The sequence below is a fragment of the Dermacentor silvarum genome, chromosome 1 (genome assembly GCF_013339745.2).
Source record: "Dermacentor silvarum isolate Dsil-2018 chromosome 1, BIME_Dsil_1.4, whole genome shotgun sequence".
Taxonomy (NCBI): domain Eukaryota; kingdom Metazoa; phylum Arthropoda; class Arachnida; order Ixodida; family Ixodidae; genus Dermacentor; species Dermacentor silvarum.
In genome coordinates, this window is record NC_051154.1 from 195,624,008 (window position 1) to 195,644,233 (window position 20,226).

At 44.0% G+C, this 20,226-nt stretch overlaps 1 protein-coding gene across 1 annotated transcript in view; it reads right to left on the reverse strand.

Moving 5' to 3' along the window:
- LOC119436280 (nose resistant to fluoxetine protein 6-like) overlaps nucleotides 1-20,226 on the reverse strand; it is an 81,959-nt gene that overhangs the window by 22,174 nt on the left and 39,559 nt on the right. The window contains exons 2-8 of the mRNA XM_037703084.2: nucleotides 14,383-14,618; nucleotides 11,042-11,150; nucleotides 10,088-10,175; nucleotides 7,684-7,787; nucleotides 6,233-6,406; nucleotides 4,817-4,913; nucleotides 1,937-2,029 (exon numbers count right to left, since the gene is read on the reverse strand). Of these exons, the coding sequence (XP_037559012.1) occupies nucleotides 1,937-2,029; nucleotides 4,817-4,913; nucleotides 6,233-6,406; nucleotides 7,684-7,787; nucleotides 10,088-10,175; nucleotides 11,042-11,150; nucleotides 14,383-14,618 (901 nt within the window). The remainder of the gene's footprint in view (nucleotides 1-1,936; nucleotides 2,030-4,816; nucleotides 4,914-6,232; nucleotides 6,407-7,683; nucleotides 7,788-10,087; nucleotides 10,176-11,041; nucleotides 11,151-14,382; nucleotides 14,619-20,226) is intronic.

Sequence of the window (20,226 nt, forward strand, 5' to 3'; positions counted from 1 at the left end):
GTCTCCTGGGAACCCGTACCTTGCGATGGAACCCGCGAATTCGGAGAGGATTCAATGGATCTGTTTGTCTCTACAAGTCTACACTACTTGAATGGGTTTAAGAATATTATGAAAATTGTCCGGTCTCTTTAATTTAGAGTAGGTGACACTACGGTCGTCTTTGCCAGACAAAGAGTCATTCCCCATTCCTTCCTGTAAGGTTCTTGTATATAAAAAAGTTACGGGCTCGGTGCCATATGCAAATATTGTCTGCGTATACTGAACGCATCCTGTTCGATGTACGGTGGAACTAAGGCTGTATAACGACAGCTTTGGAGAACGTTGGACCTAATACGCTACCTTGTAGCGCTCCTTATTTGAAAACGTGCTCTGATGTGGGACCAACGTGAGTGAGCATAAAGATACGCCTGTTGTTCAGGAAATCAGAATTCAACATATTTCCCTTGAATTCCTGATGGTTCAGACATTTTAAAACGTGGATGTGGCTTAAACCATCATATTGTAGCAGATCATATCGGTTGAGGCGAAAAGAAGAGGAGGAAAACGGATCTTTTTGGGTGTGGAGCGCAGAACGAAACCGGTGCTGGACTGTTTTCCTATTCTCTCATCCTATCATATGTAAATAAACACGCCTCATCCGTAACAGTTTTGTGGGCTGGGTACTCAATCAAGGCGTTACAATATATTCGTTTGACGTCAAGAAATATAGCAGCTGTGATGTTGCCTCACGCTCTTCGGATCTATATACAGTAGTGAGTAAATCCAAAACACAGTCCTTAGTGTCTCGTCCCGTTCTGAAGCCTGCTATACTTTCTGGCAACAGATCATTCTTGTCTTGCAAACGCAAAAATCTGTCATTGACAATTTTTTTCTAATATATTATTAAGACACAACTAGCCAAGCTTGCCGGTCGGAAGGGCTCCAAACTCATCGAGGTCTCGCCTGGTTTGAGCAACGGCACTACCTTCAACATGTGTTGTTGCCGAGTCCGATTTATCTACTCCGGGGATGCTTATGCACTACAAATTACGGCAACCAAAAACTTGACTATTCAAGAACAGGCTTGACCGACTGTAAGGACAGGTGACTTCTTTTAGTCCGTCATGACAGCGCGTGAAGCACTCCTTACTAATGTTGTTTATGAGAAACTGGTGCCTCGGAAAAGGTGAAAGGTCCATATGCACTAGTACAAATGACAGGCAAGGAGACGTTCGCCATGTTAACTGATGAGAGTACTTGATTAGAGCGATGTGAAAAAAGGTGGATAGCTTTGGAGCGAACGCATGCAACGGTTTCGGCCATGCCTTAGAAGGCATGTTCATGACCACACATATATTTTATACCATGTAAGTGTTATTAAACTATTAAACTCAAAAACATTTAAACTCGCAGCGAGTTTTTTTTCTGTAAAACTTATTTTGCTGAAGTGAGGATTGTACTTTTAGATGCATCGAGTGGTACGCTATACACTACAGTAATACGTCGTGTCAGCATCGTACCCCTTTTAGCAAGCGTATTGTAACCCGTGGCACATACAAGGAGTAAATTCATGAATTCCCGCAGTGATGAGGTAGACAATTTTAAAGCGAAGCTTTCTTTGTCTTTTATTCCTTCCCATATACCCTTCCCATATCATTTATTCTTTCCCATAGCCCAAAAATCCACCCCTACCAAAATATAACATTTCTTCAATCATTCAATTCGTGCTCAAGTATTCCCATGCTTGCACCACGAAATCTATTAGAGGCAGGTTAGTAAACAAAAATTATTTTGCGACACTTTCTTGCAGTGACACTAACATGAATGAAGCTTTATGAACTATTTGTTTTTATATTACGGGAAAGTGTGGTTACGGGGAAATAATGCTCAAACGGTAAATTAATGCTCAGCCGGTAATTCGTGCAATGCGAAATGGGAAAAAAAAAGCTGTTCTTACCTCCAGTACTTGTTGAACAGGAACCTGATTACATTGAGGCGGCCGTTGGACTCCGTGAGCTCTTTCCAGTTGGTGTAAACGACGAGCAAACCACTGGAATATGTGACAGACTGTTAAAGGCGGGAGTGGGACAAAAAATCAAGGACAACTACATACCTGCCGATCATGAGACCCAGCACTTTCAGCTTTGAAATGAGAAATCATTGTCAACGACTAAAACGCTATTATTTATACATTTCATTAGTTAAAAGAAATAAAAAGATAGGGCTTGATATGGCGTCTATATATATTGAGCAAAACAGCTGACGTGGTGAAATACTTCCGGACTTCACTTTGCATGGCCCGTCATGTTAAATTAAGTGCGCCCTCCTCCACCACTACAGCCACGCCCGTTTTGTACCAACCTTACGATTCTACTGGATGTTGCAACTGTTATCAGCATTTAGCATGTGACGTGTGTGTCATTACGATATGATACGTGAAATAAATCGCCTTGTCGCATGCAGATAAAGGATCACTTTGAAGTACACAGTAGGGGAGGTGCGGTTCTCCTCAAGGCTCAGGTTTAGTCCTAGTTCTTACGTCTTAGTTGAAATAGGGTATACTCATTTTGTGAGCGTCCATCAAACCACAACGCAGGCGTTCACCTACGTCCCTTGTCCTGTTTGCTACTGTCCGCAAGTGATGCAGCACAAGTGTTGATTTTCTGAAAAAGCTGACGCATTATCATTCAAAGACGTTGTAAGTTTTTCTTAAACTGGGTGCGAGAGAGGAATATACGGGAGCTTGTGTACACAAAAAGCTTATCTCTAGAGGTTTGGATAGAGAAACTTCCTAACCGAAGCGAATATCGATTTTTTTATTTAGAAACACAGAGAAATGGTAAGTTTTTGTAGAGCCCTCTCGGTAAAAAAAAAGAAATTTATTGACATGGTTTACATTGCTTATTTGCAGGCATATTTAAATGCATGTATTGCTGTTCACAATGGACGTCCCAATGAACACAAACTTGGAGAAGCTTGTAGAGGAGAAACAACGGCTTACAGCAGTTATATAGTGCACCGTGATAATGACAGTAATGAAGAAAAAAAAGGAATCGCGTGTCACCAGGTGCACGTAGAGGGTTGATTTCGTTCAAGGAGACAAGTGTGATGCTACAGCACCGCACATTGTTTTAAAGGTATGGAAACAAGGTGTGAATGGCCAAATAATATATTGCTTTGCCTAAAGCTAGACAGCAAATTCAAATATAGGCTGCCTAAAAGCTAGGCATTCATAATTAATGAGCCGAAAATAATTGAGCAAAAGTTATCTGCTCCGTGCGTTCGCTCAGAAACTGGTACACCTGCGCAGCAACCGCAGTTTCCTTGCACAAGAATCATTCGGAACAGTCCTCATATCCATCCTTCTCTCTCATTTGTGACTCCGATAAGTGTTTCTATTCTTTATATATTCGAAAGAAATGCATATTCGACAATTGCGAATAGTGCATTCTCCGATCGCATACGAATCGAATACGAATCTAATAGCAAGAACTATTCGATTTGTATTCGAATATTCGCGCATCCCTACTTATCTACTACAACGAATGTCGCCATGGTACCCCTTGCTTGAGCAGACAAGACCTGTGGATATGGTTTTCGAATTCACACGCGGAAAGACTTCTAATGTACTAACACGAAACCACCGGTAAAGCGAGACGCATCTGTGAAGCCCACTTCTCCGCATAAATGCTCTTGTTGTGGAGAAGCCAGCTTTGGTGAACGTATTTTAGTTAACTGCTGACCCAGCAGCGAGTTGTTTGTGCATCATCGCAAGTAGATGTACAATACTAACACCTGCACGAAGGAAAACGTAGTCTTGCATGCCTAAAATAGAAGGCGAACTGAGACACTGTCATCGAAACGCACTCGAAAGCGCACGCGCGACACCTTCACCAGTTTTGCGGTGTCATTTCTGTTCCGGCCAACAAGTGACCACCATTACTTTTTTTTGCGTCCATCCTAAGGGAGGGGGGGGGGGGGGGGGAGGCGGGAGCGGGGGGGGGGGGGGGGGGACTTGTTCGGCCTTTAGTCGTTGTCTGCTGTCGTACCGTTCTACTGATTTCCTCTATACGTTAATGTTGCGACAACATTAATGGAATACCAACTAGACGAATCAGGCACATTTTGAACATAACGTATTTGGGTAAACATCCTTTAATTACCACAGCTACCATTTGCAATTCAATGCAATGTGCCATCGTCGTATTATTGTAAATGTGACTGCTAAAAAGCAACAAGCTTTTGTTCAGTTAGAGCCGGCAGGTGCTGAACATGTATTTTTATACACGCCAGTTCTCGCTTGTTAGGTAAAAACTAGGCTTATAGCATATTCGCATAATAATTATATTAACAATGTGGTATATTCATGACTACTTGCTAACGAAAATTGGGCAGCGTTCATTAGTATTGTAACACCTGTACTTATTAATATTCTTTGCGAAAGGGCAAACTTCGGGGAGAAATTAGGTTTAGCCCTATCTTTATAAATGTTGTTCGGGTTGCAAAAATGGGGAACGTCGGGTTTTACCCGAAAACGAAGGACCCTAATTATATGTGACTAAAGTAATTTGACTAATTTTTTTAACGCTCTCGAAGAAAGTGCTATTCTTTTAGCGTTCTGGATAATGGAAGAAAACAACTTGTCACCAGTTGCTTCCCACCGGCGGCAAGCTTTTCGTTTGATTTCCCGCTAACATTTCCCTTCTTTATTGAGGAGACGCGCTATTTCACTGCGCTATTTTTTTTTTTTTTTTTTTTTTAGGGGCCTCTAACGTTCGACTGGTAGAGTAGGAGACTGCCTTTGGTCAAGGGATAAGGCGCACAGGTTTGCTCCTACCTAATGAAAAAGAATGAGTCCACGGCCAGCGTGAAGTTGATGACTCCGGAGAAGAAGAAATTTTCCGAGTACATCTCGTGGCCGTTGAAGAGCCCACCTGCGTAAAACCGGCGTTATGACCTGATGTTCTAATAAATTTCCATTCACTTCATATGCACCCAAATTAAACACAGTCATTTCGGTATATCAAGCGTCAAAAGATTTATTTTTTCTTGTGTGTGTGAGGAAGAAGGTTGTTCCCCCAGCATGAACACTCGTATATTTTTGAATCTCTTGTGAGCACTTGCCCTTTTTGAAAACGAAAAAAAAAGGAAAGAAAGAAGAGAAGAATTAGCAGCAGTCGACCGAGCTAGCGTCTCGGCGTGTGCCCATTCATCCACTTACATTATGGCACTTTGTACAGTAGAAATAGTATACGAGAAGTAATGTTTTTTTTTAATATGTCAACAGTAGCATGCACGCGGGTCGTTTATGATGTAAACGTTAAATCACGTGCATTTTAATTAGAGCACACAGTGCGGTCGGGATTTCCGGGCCGTCACGCTCATCCCGCCGATTTGCAGTGCTTAGAACCACATAGCATGATCATTCAAGACCCGCAAATAATTTGATCATCATGACGAAGAATTCTACTCGCCGCGTCGCACTCGAGATTGTCTTTTAGCTGATGAATTAGACTGCATGCCACTGTCTTAATATTCCTGGCTCACGGAGTCACATATTTTGGTGCTTAGCTTATGCAACTGACTTAAGTATATTTGCCTTATATCCTAATTTTCGCGGAGACAATATAACAGCCTCTTTTGAGTCAGTGGTGGACTCCTGCGCCCCGTGTTTTAGACGAAAACGTCCAGACACGTCCGTGTTAGATCAAGAATATTTCGGCATACATACGATGTGAACATAAAGGCACAACTATAGGCTTCTAAGAACGTTTTATGAAACTCGCGATTTGCTGCCGCCGTAAAGACAGTGCATATTTAAATGCCTCGGGCTCATCAGCAAAATTTTCTAGCCACTGAGCCACCTAGCAAGGTGGATTCACAATACCAGTTTTACTCAGCAGGTGTTCTATTGTACGGTCCACGACCAAACCGTTGCTGGCCCACTTTGTGCAAGGAAGGCCCGTTTTGCTAAACGCAGCGTCACTCCTTGCTATAAGGCTTAAGACCACAAAAGACTGACAGTAGGCCACGCCGAAGACGTTGTCCTTTCACGTGTACCTCGAGCTGCTCCACTTGAAGTTAAACAAGCATGCCAGCTTTCCCAGCCAGCTGAGGAGGCTCTTTGTCTCAGCGTTTAAGTCGGCAAATGCCGGCAGCAGCTCTTCGTTGCTAAAGAGCCCGCTTAGTCTCGTGCATCGCTACGATTACCCGCCAATGGTTGAATGATGAAACCGAGTGTGGGCTCGCTTACGGAAGGGCTGCACGTGCTCGATGAAGAAGTAGCTGTGGCCGAAGATGATCCACGTCATGGACAGGAAGCGGATGCCGTGGAGCGCCCGCAGGCTGTCCGGCTTGTCCTGCGGCGCAAAAAGCTTGCGCGCGTTGCTGTACGCCGAGAAGCAGAGCAGTGCCTCCAGGGATCTGCCTGCAGCGGCGACACAGGACGCTCTAAATAAGACCAAGCGCTGCACGAATGTACGCGGCACGGCTTGTAATCAAGACAAGCCTCGATAAACACCTAAGAAAAATCTCTGTCGAGGATTCGCAAAGAAAAAGAGGCGAATTTGGCGTCGCCAAAATTCTGTTATTGCCTCGACTTTTGGATATCACCCAATAAAATAACCTTAAGACGTGTGTTAAGTCCGCTTCGTGCTTTCCTCACAACTGCTACCATGCCGACTTCAGTACCAGGTATGCATCCCACCAATTTGAGTTACACCCCAGAAATAACAACTGTGGTGCAAGTAAGCACGAACACTTGTTTTCGTGAGCGTTTGTGTAGTGCGCCCGTGTCTGTGCGCTGTAGCTACTCCACATACACACGCACACACACGCGAAAAAAGATTCGAACGTCCCTTCACGAGGATGTTCTGTCGAGAAGTAACGATGCCGGAAATTGGTGCTGCAAGAATGTGTACCGTGTAATACACGCTAATGTATTCGTCTTCTCAGAGGTGCAATATATTTTACACCCTAAGCCAATAGTGTCCCTTCTACCGCACATAATGAGTAAATAACAATGCGGCACAAGTGAATGCCAATAAAGTGAGATGTAGTATTCCGGCTACTACATTTTTTAAGGGGAAAATGGTAATAAATAGTGCGAGTTACAGCTAGAGAAAATTAATACGTGGAGGCAAGAAAAGAATAAGAAACGGTGAAATACTTAAACAACGAGTGAGTATAGTGAGCCGTGTGGAATTAACAAAAGTAACTGAACAACAAACAAACGCAAGTCACAATCCCCATACATGCTATACTATACTACTTTCAACACATGTCCGAGCCGATTGAAACTTTTTTAATGGCAATGAACGGCTCTGTTGGTTTTTTTTTTTTTCAATTCTTGAAACAGGCTGTGGCTCGAGAAAGAGTACCTTTCTTTATATAAAATAGTCGAAAAAAAGAAGAAACATTCTGGCGACTGAAAATGCAAGAGCCTCACAACATAAGCTAACATCTTCCTATACCATTGATGCTTTCTTTGGTGATGGGCCGTTACTGTACGATGTCTTGTGGCGAAGTTAACCGCTCGTCCCGAAATGTTTGAATATGCAGCTACCTTAATTTTTCATTGGCTGCTTCTCAGCTGCAGACCTTATGAAGTTACAACAACAATAAAGTGCTCCAGGTGCAAGCTAAAGCATCTACATTCCACCTCGCAAATTTCTACATGCACCGGTACGGTAATGAAAGCTTCACCATGTTTCTCAGATGCCGGTGCCTTGGGATGACGTCGCTCCTTGAGTGTGATGTCCGTAACGGTGCCTATGATCGTCAGCGACAGGAAAGCGGCAAGTAACGTGCTGTAGAAAAGATAACAGTATCATTATTTCCCCTATTCAGTTCATGCAACAGGAAGGATGTTGTACAATTTATCGGTAAATTGGGGGGAAACGTGCTTCAATGACCTTCTAAACTGCGCTTTGCGGTAGGTATAGATGCAGGCCGACAAATCGCCGTTGTCACGGTGGCCTCGGGGCGTCTTTGGCTACCTCTTGGACTACCGTAACAGATTGTTTTTGGTTCCTGAGATATGAACAGCGAAACGACTCGACTCTGGGAATCTTGAATCCTCTAAGTAGCACGCAAGGGATATTACACATTACCACGCGAGTTTAATTCACTCTCGCTACGCGGCATTGTTAACTTATCACATTTCTGGTGCCACGCGAGCGCGAGCTCTCGATATCAGATCTGGCGTTATTCTAGAACGTTTCCGGAAAGACAGGCCCGTCGTTTAGAAGTTTCTAGGCGCGCTAGCAGATGAATGTGGGACGTTCTAGAATTTACCTCGCCGCCGCTACCGCATCTCCAGACATGTATAAAAGCCGCCAGACGCAAGCAGATGATTCGAGTATTGCCAACCGCACTTGTGTGCTATCGCCGCCCTCGAGCTGTATTTTAGTTTAGAGGCCCACAACTTGTCGCAATAAACTTTTTAATTTATTCCGTCCCTGCCTGCCTACATCTGAGGGCACCATCACACCTTGTGTGACAATGCATTGTGCATACGAGGTGGGTCGAGCTAGGTAGATATGCATACGAGGTGCATACACGATAGGTACGAGCACACGAGGGAAGTGCGTTTCCTGCTTCTAAGATTTACTACGTGAAGCATATGGTTTACCGAGCGTGCCACAACCGCCGCCATCACTGCGAGTGGGGCTGGCTAAACTTTCACAGGGTTTGGTTACAAAGACATTACAAAAATATCGAGAAAGTGGACGCGTAGACAGCCGTCGCGCCGTAGTTCGGCCCCGCGCGCATCTTGAGGAGTATGTGGGTTCAGTTCCCACCGGCGGCAAAGCTGTCCTTTATTTCACTCGTAGTTTTTCTTATACTTTATTAAGCGCACGAATTTTATCGTAAATGTAGGTATTATTTTGAAATCCCTTATACTTTCGTCGGCATCATTGTCTACCGACTTCATATGTTGCCTACGAAACTTCAGGCCCCTCGCAGTCCCCCTTATTCTTCTTGCTCAAGCGCCGTGGGCATTTGATTCAAATTGATGGCTGTTTTAATTTTAATGACCATGCAGCGCTCTCTACCTTCAGTTCTCTGCCTTGCAGATGGCGCTATTTAGTCAACAGCCTGGCCTGTAGGCCTCCGCTAAATATATTAACAATACATGCTAAGTGCAAATAACCATACATTCTATTATTCTGTTTTTCAGGTTGCCAGAGTGATACATTAGACAATCAGATACTTCTTGTTCACTGTAATCTGTCTGCTTCCTGGTGTAAGACTCGATGGACGCAGATATACGTAACAAAAATCAAGTGGATCACCATTTTTTTATACAGAAAAAAAGTAATTAAATTTTCGCATACGCTCCGAAACACAGATATAAGCAAATGTGATCCGGTAAAACTTTTGGCACTCAAGTCTTACACATAACTTTAAATGGGAACCTCATGTCTCGCGCAGTTGTCAACGATCCGCCGTGGCGCCTTAGTGGCTATGGCGTTTCGCTGCTATAAGCACTAGGTCGCGGGTGCGATTCCTGGCTGCACTTCGATGGGGGCGACATGTGCTTAGATTAAGGTGCAGGTTAAAGAGCTCCCACAGGTCAAAATTAATCGAGAGTCCCTCACTACGGCGTGCCTCATAATCATATCGCGGTTTTGGCACGTAAAACCCATATTTGTTTGTTCTTTTGCGATAGCGTGTGCTCCTTTTTTACCGTCGGCCATCTCTTACTTCAACAACATCACAGAAATTGCTGTCTACTGTGCTGCCATCAACCATTTTATAAACTGCATTTTATCCACTCAGTTTTCTTCGGGAACGTTCTCTCGTTGTTTATACAGTACGAACAACCTTCGAGCTATCTACTATCTATAATTTTTCTGTCGTTCTACAAAAAGTGTACTGTATTCTCTGTTGCATTGATCGTGATCGGTCTGTGGAAGGTTGAAATAAACTTTTTCTCCACCACAAACCGCAATATTTTCACAAGTTCACGGCTGTATCCCCGTGCTGAAACCAGGCGCACTAATGGAAGTCGCACTTTAAGAGCTGTGCACGAGTTGATATCAAGCTAATGTAATACCAACGAAATGACAACAAGGCTTTGTAGGGCCGGCCGGCGACTACTCACATGACAGTGATCTGGATAACAGATAGCGGCGTTTTCTCCTTCTGCAAACACTCGGTCACCTCGGCTTTCATGTCCATGTGTTTTACGGCTGCCAAATACAAGAAAACAATAATTAGGTGGCGCAAAAGAAAAGAAATTATACACGCTCAGCCCCAAGTGTCTACGTAAAAAAAATACATCAACCGCGCCAAGAACTCCTGCGTCCCTTAACAAGATGCCCCGCAACCCAAGATACCAATGCAAGACATCATAGCTGGGGCAAAAATCAAATCCGGCATCATAAAAGCAAACCCTGATGGTGACATTGAAACATTGACTCTTTAAAACCACAAAGTCACTGTCACTTAACTGTACCGTCTCCTCTGAGTCGGAATCTTCCTTCCTGCAGCATTATCACTGGATTCTTTGTTTCGGACAATATCGAATAGTTTTGGATTGAAAATGTAATCATTTATGTTGTTATAACAAATTTCAGGGCAGTGCTGCAGATGTAAGGCTTCAGAACAGACAGGATCGTTGTGTAAACGCAGCACGCAACGGATTCCTCTAGTTTCTTTTTTTTTACCTCTGCTTTTCCATATTTCAATCTTTGTAATATGCGGCCCTCGAACTAAGTGGCTTACCGGGTTTTCTTGGGTTAGCCTCCATTCATTGTTTATTTTTGTTTTTTTATCTCGCTTGTCTATCTGAATATAATCGCTGTTATAGCCTGTTCGCGATCCAGTAGCAACACGCATTGGGCGTGAAATAAATGCACCTGCGCTGACCATAAGTTAGGCAGAAGGTAACACGCTTTTCTAAACGATGGCACTACGATAGCGTTGGTTCTGTCTGTTTCAGAAGTGTCTAGCAAGTATCTGACTGAATTCATACGAAGATCAAATAGTACCTCCATACAAACGTTTAAACACTTTCTGCATTCGAACAATCAAGAATTTATGCTCGCATACTCACTGTATTTTACCATTCGTTCAATGTCGTCCTTGGAGCACGTTGAAGGAACGCAGAGGCCGACCCGAAAAATAACATGGTTTCCCGGAATCCGAAGCGCATTTTTCAGCATCTGCGTGCAGGAAAGAATAAAAAAAAATCCCTCGTGAAGTTTCTTTAAATGCTTCGAAAAGCAGATGCTCGCATGGGCCCTAGACGTCGACAGGTTTCTATCATTGTGTGTTCTGACTCAAAGAGAGTCTTAGGAGCGATTGCGGAGTGATTTATACTTTCTCGCGTTCCTTAATGTGCGTCGAGATACGAGTCGAGGGGCGCCTTGCATTTTACGTTTTGCAAAAACATGGCTGGCTAGGTGGCAACATAACCATGCAGACCCTTAGACTTTCGCAAGCGAATGTATAAGGCACCAGCCATGATAGTCTATTGGTTGTGGCGTTGCACTGCTAAATTCGATGTCGCGGGTATTTTTGTGAATACCCGTGACATAGAATAGCTTTTTCTGAACACGGGTTCAGAATTTATTTTTTCGATGCATTAGGCGAGCTACCGAGGCGGATAAGATAGCTAATCCCCCAAGCCCGTGAGCATGCCTGGCACCGAGGTGGAGATATTGCTAGCAGGTTTTACTTTACGATGTTCCTAATGACATGCGCGGCCAGGGATAATCTGGTGTGTTGATAAAAAGACCTACATGTGGGAGTTTTACGAGTGCGGTGCAAATATTTGTCAAAGCAGCCTAGGAGTCCTAGATGTGAAATGAATGCATCCCAAAAATCATACATGCACGCCAAAGAATGCGCTTAAGACAAATGCATGTTATCTTCCTCCAACCGGACTTAATTCCCCAAGACAACACTTGCTGCTCCACTTCAAGCAAGACAAAGTAAATTGAAGACATGCACTGCCAACATGTTGGGCTACAAATATGAAGGCAGTGCGACAGTACTTCAAAAAGAAGTCCATGGGGCCAGCCTGAAAATGGCGAAATATCTTTGCATACGGTTATGGTTACTCTACAGTGGGCTAACTCGGCACCACAGCGTGTCACAGCGAGAAAGTCGTCATCGTAAAAGCACGCCATTTTCAAGGCGACATTGCCCATAGACGAACACTTTAACGCCCTGTGGAGATGTGGATAAGAATTGATAGCTGGCAGGTGCTGTCGACCACTGACGATCTTTACGAGAAACATTGTGTGAGTTGTCTGCGACAAGAGCAAACGTGAGTAGTGGTTCACTAGAATTTTTATTCTGAAAACAAAAACAAAACATCTTGTTGCCCAATGCACCCAATGGTTATAAACTCGCAATTCTACAAAAATTGAGAACAATCCATTTCCTTCTCCATTTCTTTCGAAAATTTTCCCTTGCAAATTTTTGTCATTCTATTTCGACGTATAATGCACTAAATGAGAAATAAAGGAATTTACTTGCCCTAAAGAATAATTAAAACAGACAATATGTCTGACTCATTAAATTTTAAAAAATTAACTTTCCTGCGAGTGCATTGGTACTGTGACTTTATTATTCAAAGAGTGAACATTTTCGGTAATAGCGTTCATAAACTTAAAAAGACAGGAAAATATGTGAAATATGGAGACGAAGCTGCGGCAAAGTGCGTTCTGATCCACTTTCGTCCCGGGCAAGGATTGATTGATTGATATTGACCTTCGTTTGGAGTGAGGCCTCCACACTAGTTTTGACCATCAAAATTAACATGCAGAAAACGTTTGGTGTGCAGGCGCGTTTTTGCATTCAACCTCCAGCATAATGCTGCCTCCGCGGCAAGAGGAGCGAGGTACACTGATATCTCACGTAAAATTTTAGCGTATCACGCCTAGTAGCTTAGTGCGGAAAGTGCTTATGACCTAATCGTGGCTAAACATTGCGTCGTTGTCGTCTATTTTGTCTTATTATTGGAATTTAAAGCAAAAGTTGGCACTTTTGGCACCGGTTATTCCTCGTGACCAAAAAAAAAAATAGCAAGACACCAAAATCCCCCCTATCCCCCCCCCCGAAAAAAAAGAGACATTGAAGACAGCTTAGGAGCATAAACATACGCTCAAAGTTATGCAAAGCAATTAAAGTGTGAAGAAGATTCCCAAAACCAGCACAGACATGCAATTTCGCAGTGGAGTGGACCAAAGGAACTGTATGGTATGTTGCCATTCATAATTGTGGATGGCAACGCACAAGAAACATGCGTGCCACATGGTAATCTGCTACAGTCTGAGATACTCGTATATAGCAGTGGGATCGGACACAATGATTTCAAATAAACCTATTATCTTGCTTTTTTTTTCAAGACTTTTCAAGCGAGAAGCGATCTTTACATAACAGCGTTGTTAGCCATAGGTCATGTTTTTTTTTGTTTATTGTTGTTTATGGTGAATGAACGACGACCTAACATCATTATACTACTCCTCATCGTATCGCATTATGGTGTCGTGGGCGCTCGATATTGAGGTGTGAGCATCCTCGTGTTCGCGCCAGCAATTGCACTGCGGACTGAAAACACCTTGTACCCGTACAAAAAGTGCCGTGTACGTGCTGTACCTAAAGCAGTTGATGTAATAGGGCTACGTAATTTTTGTTCTCCGCATGGTTGCTCTCCGTATAACCAGTTTAATGTAATGGTCGATCAAGAATAATTTTGATCAGGCCGACTCCTGGTCAAACTATTCACGCTAAGTTGACGCGAAAACTTTCACAGCAGCAGGCTGACTTGGCCATGAGAAAGAGGGAGGTGTAATTTTTTGTCATTTTCGTGCGCTTGTCTTGCAGTTGCAATGGCTGAAGTGTCTCCTGGAACACATCAGTTACTTGGTATCCAGTGAAATGCCATACACTGCCATGCACGAAAACATTCGCTAAGCTGGGTATTGTCTCTTTCTTCAGAGTTTCACGCACTAGATGGGTAGTCAGCGCATGTGCGCTTCTATTCTTCCGTGACATCACTAGTGGCTTGAGAACCACTAAAAATAATCCACTTTTGCGTGGCCTCTACTTCTTTGAAGCGTAACGCATCGGTAACAGAAGAAAAAAACTGCAGTGATGTTAAGCCAAACAATTATAATAGATCATTCATGGTTCAAATCAAGTTCGTGTGATGATTTGCCCTCTCCTACGAATGTACTTGCAGAGTTCAGGCCTTCTCTGGGAGTCATCTCACTCTCTACCTCATCTTTCTCTCACTTGTAAGGTAGCAAAGCGCACTTAACGTTCTGGGCACCTCTACCCATTTCGCATGTATGGCTATTGTTATTGTTTGTCTCTCTCTCTCTCCTGCCGCGGATGTTGCCGGCAACATTCCATCATTTCCCCTGCCTATCTGGCGACACTTACGGCCTTCTTCGGCAGGTACGAGGCCAGCTCCTTGTGGGCTTGGGACTCGTTGTGAAATAGGTCCCGGAGAGTGAACTTGGGCGCCACCTGTGCGGTGCAGTAGCGACCCTGAAACAGGAGCCGCGAGCTGTCCTGCTCGTCCCAGACGGCTGTGTCCAGGCATTCGTCGAAGGCGCCAACGAAGGCCAATGTGCCCTCCAGAAGGCCGTCGGCTGGCTTGCCGGTCGCGTCGACCACTGCGCAATCGGAATCGAGATATGTCAGACAAAAGACAAAAATGTGTGCAAATAGATGTAAATAGGGAGAGAACACAACGTCTCTTTGATTGATTGATTGATTGATTGATTGATTGATTGATTGATTGATTGATTGATTGATTGATTGATACACAAAATAAAGACATGCTGTCGCCTCAAGGCGGTGCCGTCCATCTTTTATCGCCCGTAGTAGTACAGTCAAACGAAAAATAAGACCTAGAACAGCACTTCAACAAAACAAACACGAACACGCAGTTGTAAAAGCACACATACATTTTGAGTGCTCTCTCGTTAAAATGTCGAGCAAAGCGCACAAAGCCAACGGCAGTTCTGACACCGGAAGTATGACACCAGTGAGTCGCTTCGGAGCGTTATGCCTGTCGTGGCGGCTAAAGTTTAGACACTCGTAGATGCTAAAGTTGGGGCACATATTGAGATTTGAATGCACTACAGAAAGTCTAGATGAGCCGGTGATATATAAGTCGAAAAAGTCTAAGTCTTGGACTGACTAACACTCACTGTGAGTCACACCAGTGGCTCCGAGTCTGAGTTCTAAGTTCGAGTTGTTGTGAGTGAGCCATAGGGTAGAAATTGGCGTGAACTTGAGTCACAGAGTGAGTGCAAGTGAATCAGCGCTTTCGGGAGTCTGAATAAATTCTAGCAAGTATGCATGCATGCAATTCCAAGTGTTTCCAGTCTTTTTTTTTTCTTTTTCTTGAGTCCAGGATACATACATCCGAAGCTGAGTCCATGTGATCTTGAAGAAATCAAGCGCAGTGTTGTGTGAGCTCCGGTGGAGAGGAGGAATAACACGTGGTGGCTGCAGCCACCACGTCTCGATCAAGACTATGCAGAACAGCACGCTTGGGTACCGTGCACGAGGTAAACCCGCCAAAAACCGTCAACTTCTAATGCAAAAATTATCTGTTCCCTTTATTAAGAGAGGCCGTGGTGTCACGAAAGCTTGCACAGGGGCATCTATGACTCAATTCTACCAGACATAATGTACCGATCAACGTATGCTGTTTAGGTTCAGAAAAGCGTGTCCTTAAAAAAGAATGAAGTAGAATGGCTCTTTCACAGGGAGCTGTCAAGTCAAAGCTGGCAGATAAAAGATTCTTCGTTCCATGGCTTGTGCATTGTTCAATCTACAAGAAAGATGAAACGACTGGGCACCTGTTCTTTAGATTCTGGAATCGCTGCAGCGTATGTGAGTAAAAAAGAAGTCCCACTTTAATCTCAGGAAATCAGCTTTATTTTTCCCAAGACACAAACAATTATTCCTCTTGAACGTACATTATTTGCTCTACATAGCATATGAATATCTAGAATGTCCGTTAAACAAGCGGACATTAACGCACGACAAGCACGGGAGTAATTCAGGGAGGGTATTATCTGCTATGTGCAAAGCACGCAAGTGCGCATTGAAATAATGGCAAGGTGTCCAAAAATCAATTACCTTGGAATAATTTTAAAGTGATGACGCTAGCGATGGCTTACGGTTTTAGATCATGACATTTAATGATGTTGTTCTGTAAAGGGAGAGAGAGAGAGAAGTCATAAGGCAAAGGCAGGGACGTTAAGCAGGCTGAGCTCGGTAGGCTACCCTGTACTGGGGAAGAGGGAAAGGAGACTGAAAGATGAGAAGGAGGAGAGAAGGTCGCAATTTCCACGGACACGCACGCAATCAGCGTTCATCGTTCAGATCATCACAAGCGCTCATACAGGCTGGTGCATCTAAAGAAGCGCAGTAGTGCTTTTGCGGCTTTGCACATCGCCGCCGCATGAGGCCACGGTCCCGTGGATGTTCTCTTCTGTAAAATACCTGTCATCTAAGTGCCCTAAAGCTGTGCGCACTCACTGCCTTCCCCGCTTCACTAGCTGTACCACGCTCGCGTTGCACGTGGCAGCTTATTTATTGAGCGCAGTTGAAGTCATCAATACTGGTCGAACAAGGGATGTCTCTGGAGCCAGCGTTTCGACAATGGCAGTTGTCTTTGTCGAGGCAACAAGTGCTACGACCACTCGATGGAAACACGCGGCCGTGAAATTGCGTTCCTTCACAGAGATTAAATAGCTTACTCTACCCCAACCACAATGGCAAAATAGAATAAGTGGGAAATTGGAGTAGGATGACGGAAGTGGCAGTGTTCAAAAAGTAGGATGCTTAGTTAGTTGTGCTAGCGAAATAAAGGAAGGGAGGGCAGGGGAGTGCTGCCAATGCTTTCGAGTGATAGCGAAGACGAATACGAATCTTTACGCGTAAGTAGAAGTTGTGAACCCTGGGGGCCTCATTTTCTCGGGAAACAAATGTTAGATGAGATGTGGTTTGAACAGTTGAAAAACGAGCAATAAATAAATTAGGAATAAATAAAAAGGTAAGCAAAATCTAAGTTGTATAATTAGGCGTGTATCGAGTAGACGTGTATTTGTACTCGTTGCTTTAATTTCCCAATTGCACTACTTACTCAATCTGCCACGGTGGCTCAGTGGCTATGGCGTTTCGCTGTTGAGCACCAGTTCGTGGGTTCGATTCCCGCGGTAGCAATCCGATGGAGGCGGAATGGAGAAACACGTGTACCGTGCTTTGGGTGCGCGTTAAAGTCCGCAGCCTAAAGTCCGCAGTCCGCAGCCTTCCACTATGGCGTCCCTCATAGCCCACTTTGCAGTCGGACGTTAAGCCCCACTATATAATTTAACCGAACACTGTTCCACTACTTTGCACTCAAACTACAACACAGCTTTATTGATATTTATCCCATGCAGAGACAGGACGGTACAAAAAATACTGTAAAGAAATATCTGTTCATTTTCTTTTGACACATGCAATATCGCACAAATAAGCGCTGTATACAGAGTGAGAATAATGAAATCCCTGCCTTCTGACACCTAAGTGCTGCACGTAAATTAGATTGGACATAAGATCAATAAATATTCACATTCTCTGCAGGCTCCCGACATTGAACGCGTCTCCTATACTGACTTATCGGGTTCCATTATGACGCAATAAATACCCGAAATTGTTCATGCTCTTCTTCATTTAAGCCACAATTTCAATTGTTTCATTAGCTGAACGAATAACTAACTTCGTGCTGAGGTACTTTCGGGAGAAAAATTACTGCATCGGAACATCGTTTACGTTAGACACATATACGAAATGGGCAGACATTTCTTTCGCACCAATTCTTTTTTCAGTGGCTTGCTCCGCGTCGTCGACGTGACGATGCAGGAGCTGTGCTTTCACGGTGTTTGAACCCTGAAAATAATTGTCCACGTTCGATCCAGATTGGAAGGCGTACATGTCGTTCGAAGCGTGTGTGGCAAACCATTGCCGAAAACTTTACGTGTGCAGTTCAGCGCGCCCAGGATGTCGTGTGTATGGTATAGTTGTCTATACGTGCATCCGAGTGCGTCCGATTGATTATGAGTCTGAGCCCGCAAGCTCGTTAGTCTAAGTGAACCTGCCTGTGTCCGAATTTGGTTGTCTGAGTTAAGTCAGCCGGGCTGGATTTCATTTGTTCTAAGTCCGAGTGTGTTTGAGCCATACCGACTGGGTAAATGTTCGTGAATCTGTCTGAATGATCCCGGCTGTTCGATTTTGGCGAGACTGAGTCTGGGAAGCCCTAAGCTAACTATATGTTATGTGAGTTAGAGTGAGTTCCGCGTACTTTGCCGACCAATTAGATTAGACCGATAAAGTATTCTTTCAAAACTTTATTTTCTTTTTGAAGGAAACGGGCTTGGACAAGCGGCATTTACAGTAATGTCACGTACCACGCAAGAATGACGAACTGTAACTGACGATGTATGTGCTGTGCTATGTGCTCTCACTCTCCTCCTCATCCTTCATTCTCCCCCATCCCGCTCCCAAGTGTAGGGTAGCAAACCGGTTGTGCTGAACTGGTTAACCTCCCTGCCTTTCCTTCTCCACTCTTTCTTCTTCTTCCATTTGTTTAAAATTGGAAGTTTTGCACAGGTTTACTTTGTTCAAACTTCGCAAGCATTCAGACAAAAGTTCAGTCACAAAAACTACTTGATGTGTGATGTGCAACCGGGTTTATTGCCTAGATGGCAATTCAAGTTCATGAACTCCGTGGTTAATTTCGAGATGCCGTTCCCACGCCTTGTTGCAGCTCAAATCAAATCGCTACACTGTAGCAGTTTTGCATACTGCCCTGTTGAAACATGGTCGGGAATCAAACGTGCTTGCCCGCGCTGAAAAGCCGTAGAGAAGATGGCTATGCTTTCTTCATTTTGTTATTGGCACAATGAATGAATGAATGAATGAATGAATGAATGAATGAATGAATGAATGAATGAATGAATCAATCAATCAATCAATCAATCAATCAATCAATCAATGCAGTGCTGACGATAGTAGGAACATCGACCTATGCTTCAGGGAAAGGAGTCCTCGGGATGAAAGCGAATAAGTGGGTATAAGGGGAGTGCAGTGTTCACAACACACTGCATTTCCTTTTATTTTTGGTGACTTGCTAAGAAAACTAAAAGGAGGAAGGTGTGTTTCATCATCGGTCGGACACAAGAACTTGACAGAGGCCAGAGTGTCCTGCATCTGCCGCGTTGACACGACACCTTTCACAAAGTTTCCCATCGGCGAGTAACGTATTCGTGTTACACTTTCTTTGACTTGTCTATTCCTTCGTGCTCTGCCTCAATGCATTCTTCTTATTTCTTTTTCTTTTTTTCCCCTTGAGCGCCCGCTGGCTCCTATTTCGCGATGACCCTTTTCTGGTTGACGGAGCTGTATTGACACAGCAATGTTTCGCGTATCCCTCGTGACACACCTCGTCCCGCGGATTTCCTGGTTGGAAAGCGTCGCAGCCCGTTCGCCCACTCCATCTCCCGCTGCGCCGGGGGAGTAACAGCCGGCACCCGCCGCCCATCCGTGCTACATACGCATCTTGGCGCTGGAGGGCCCTGCGTTGTAGGAGTATGTCCTCCTGACGAGCCGGTTCGTCATATATGTTGGCGGCGGCGTCCGTACCCTGCCTGGGTTTGTTTATAGGCTCTAATTTACTCCGATGAGATGGGTGACAACCTGACGGATATAGGCGTTGCGAACGCGACGTGCCAGGAAGTGACTATGTATAAAATCAAGGCCGATATCGAATTGCAATTCAATATTTTTTTTTAATTGTCCCCTTCTTTTTATCACTACTTTGATGTCACCAGTGCAGTTGTTCTGAAGATTGCACGATCTTGGTATCTGGCGGCTGGTGTCGAGCAAAGCTTAAGGGAGCACTAAAGAGAAACGCTAAATTAAATTAGACTGATAAAGAATTCTTTCAAAACTTTACTTTCGTTATTTTCGAGGTAATAGATTGATTAGTTGAACAGAAAATAGAGGCCCAAGTTATATTTTTTTGAAGTGTGCACCGAAACCCCAGCGCCGGTGCGTCGGCGTGACGTCAAGAAATCAGTGTTTTCTTTCTTTCTTTCTTTCTTTCTTTCTTTCTTTCTTTCTTTCTTTCTTCTTTTTTTTTTTTTTTTTTGTAGTTGGGCCACTGTGATTCATTAAGTCTTCCGGAACCTTGCCAGGTGCAGTCTTTGGCTCTTTTAGAAT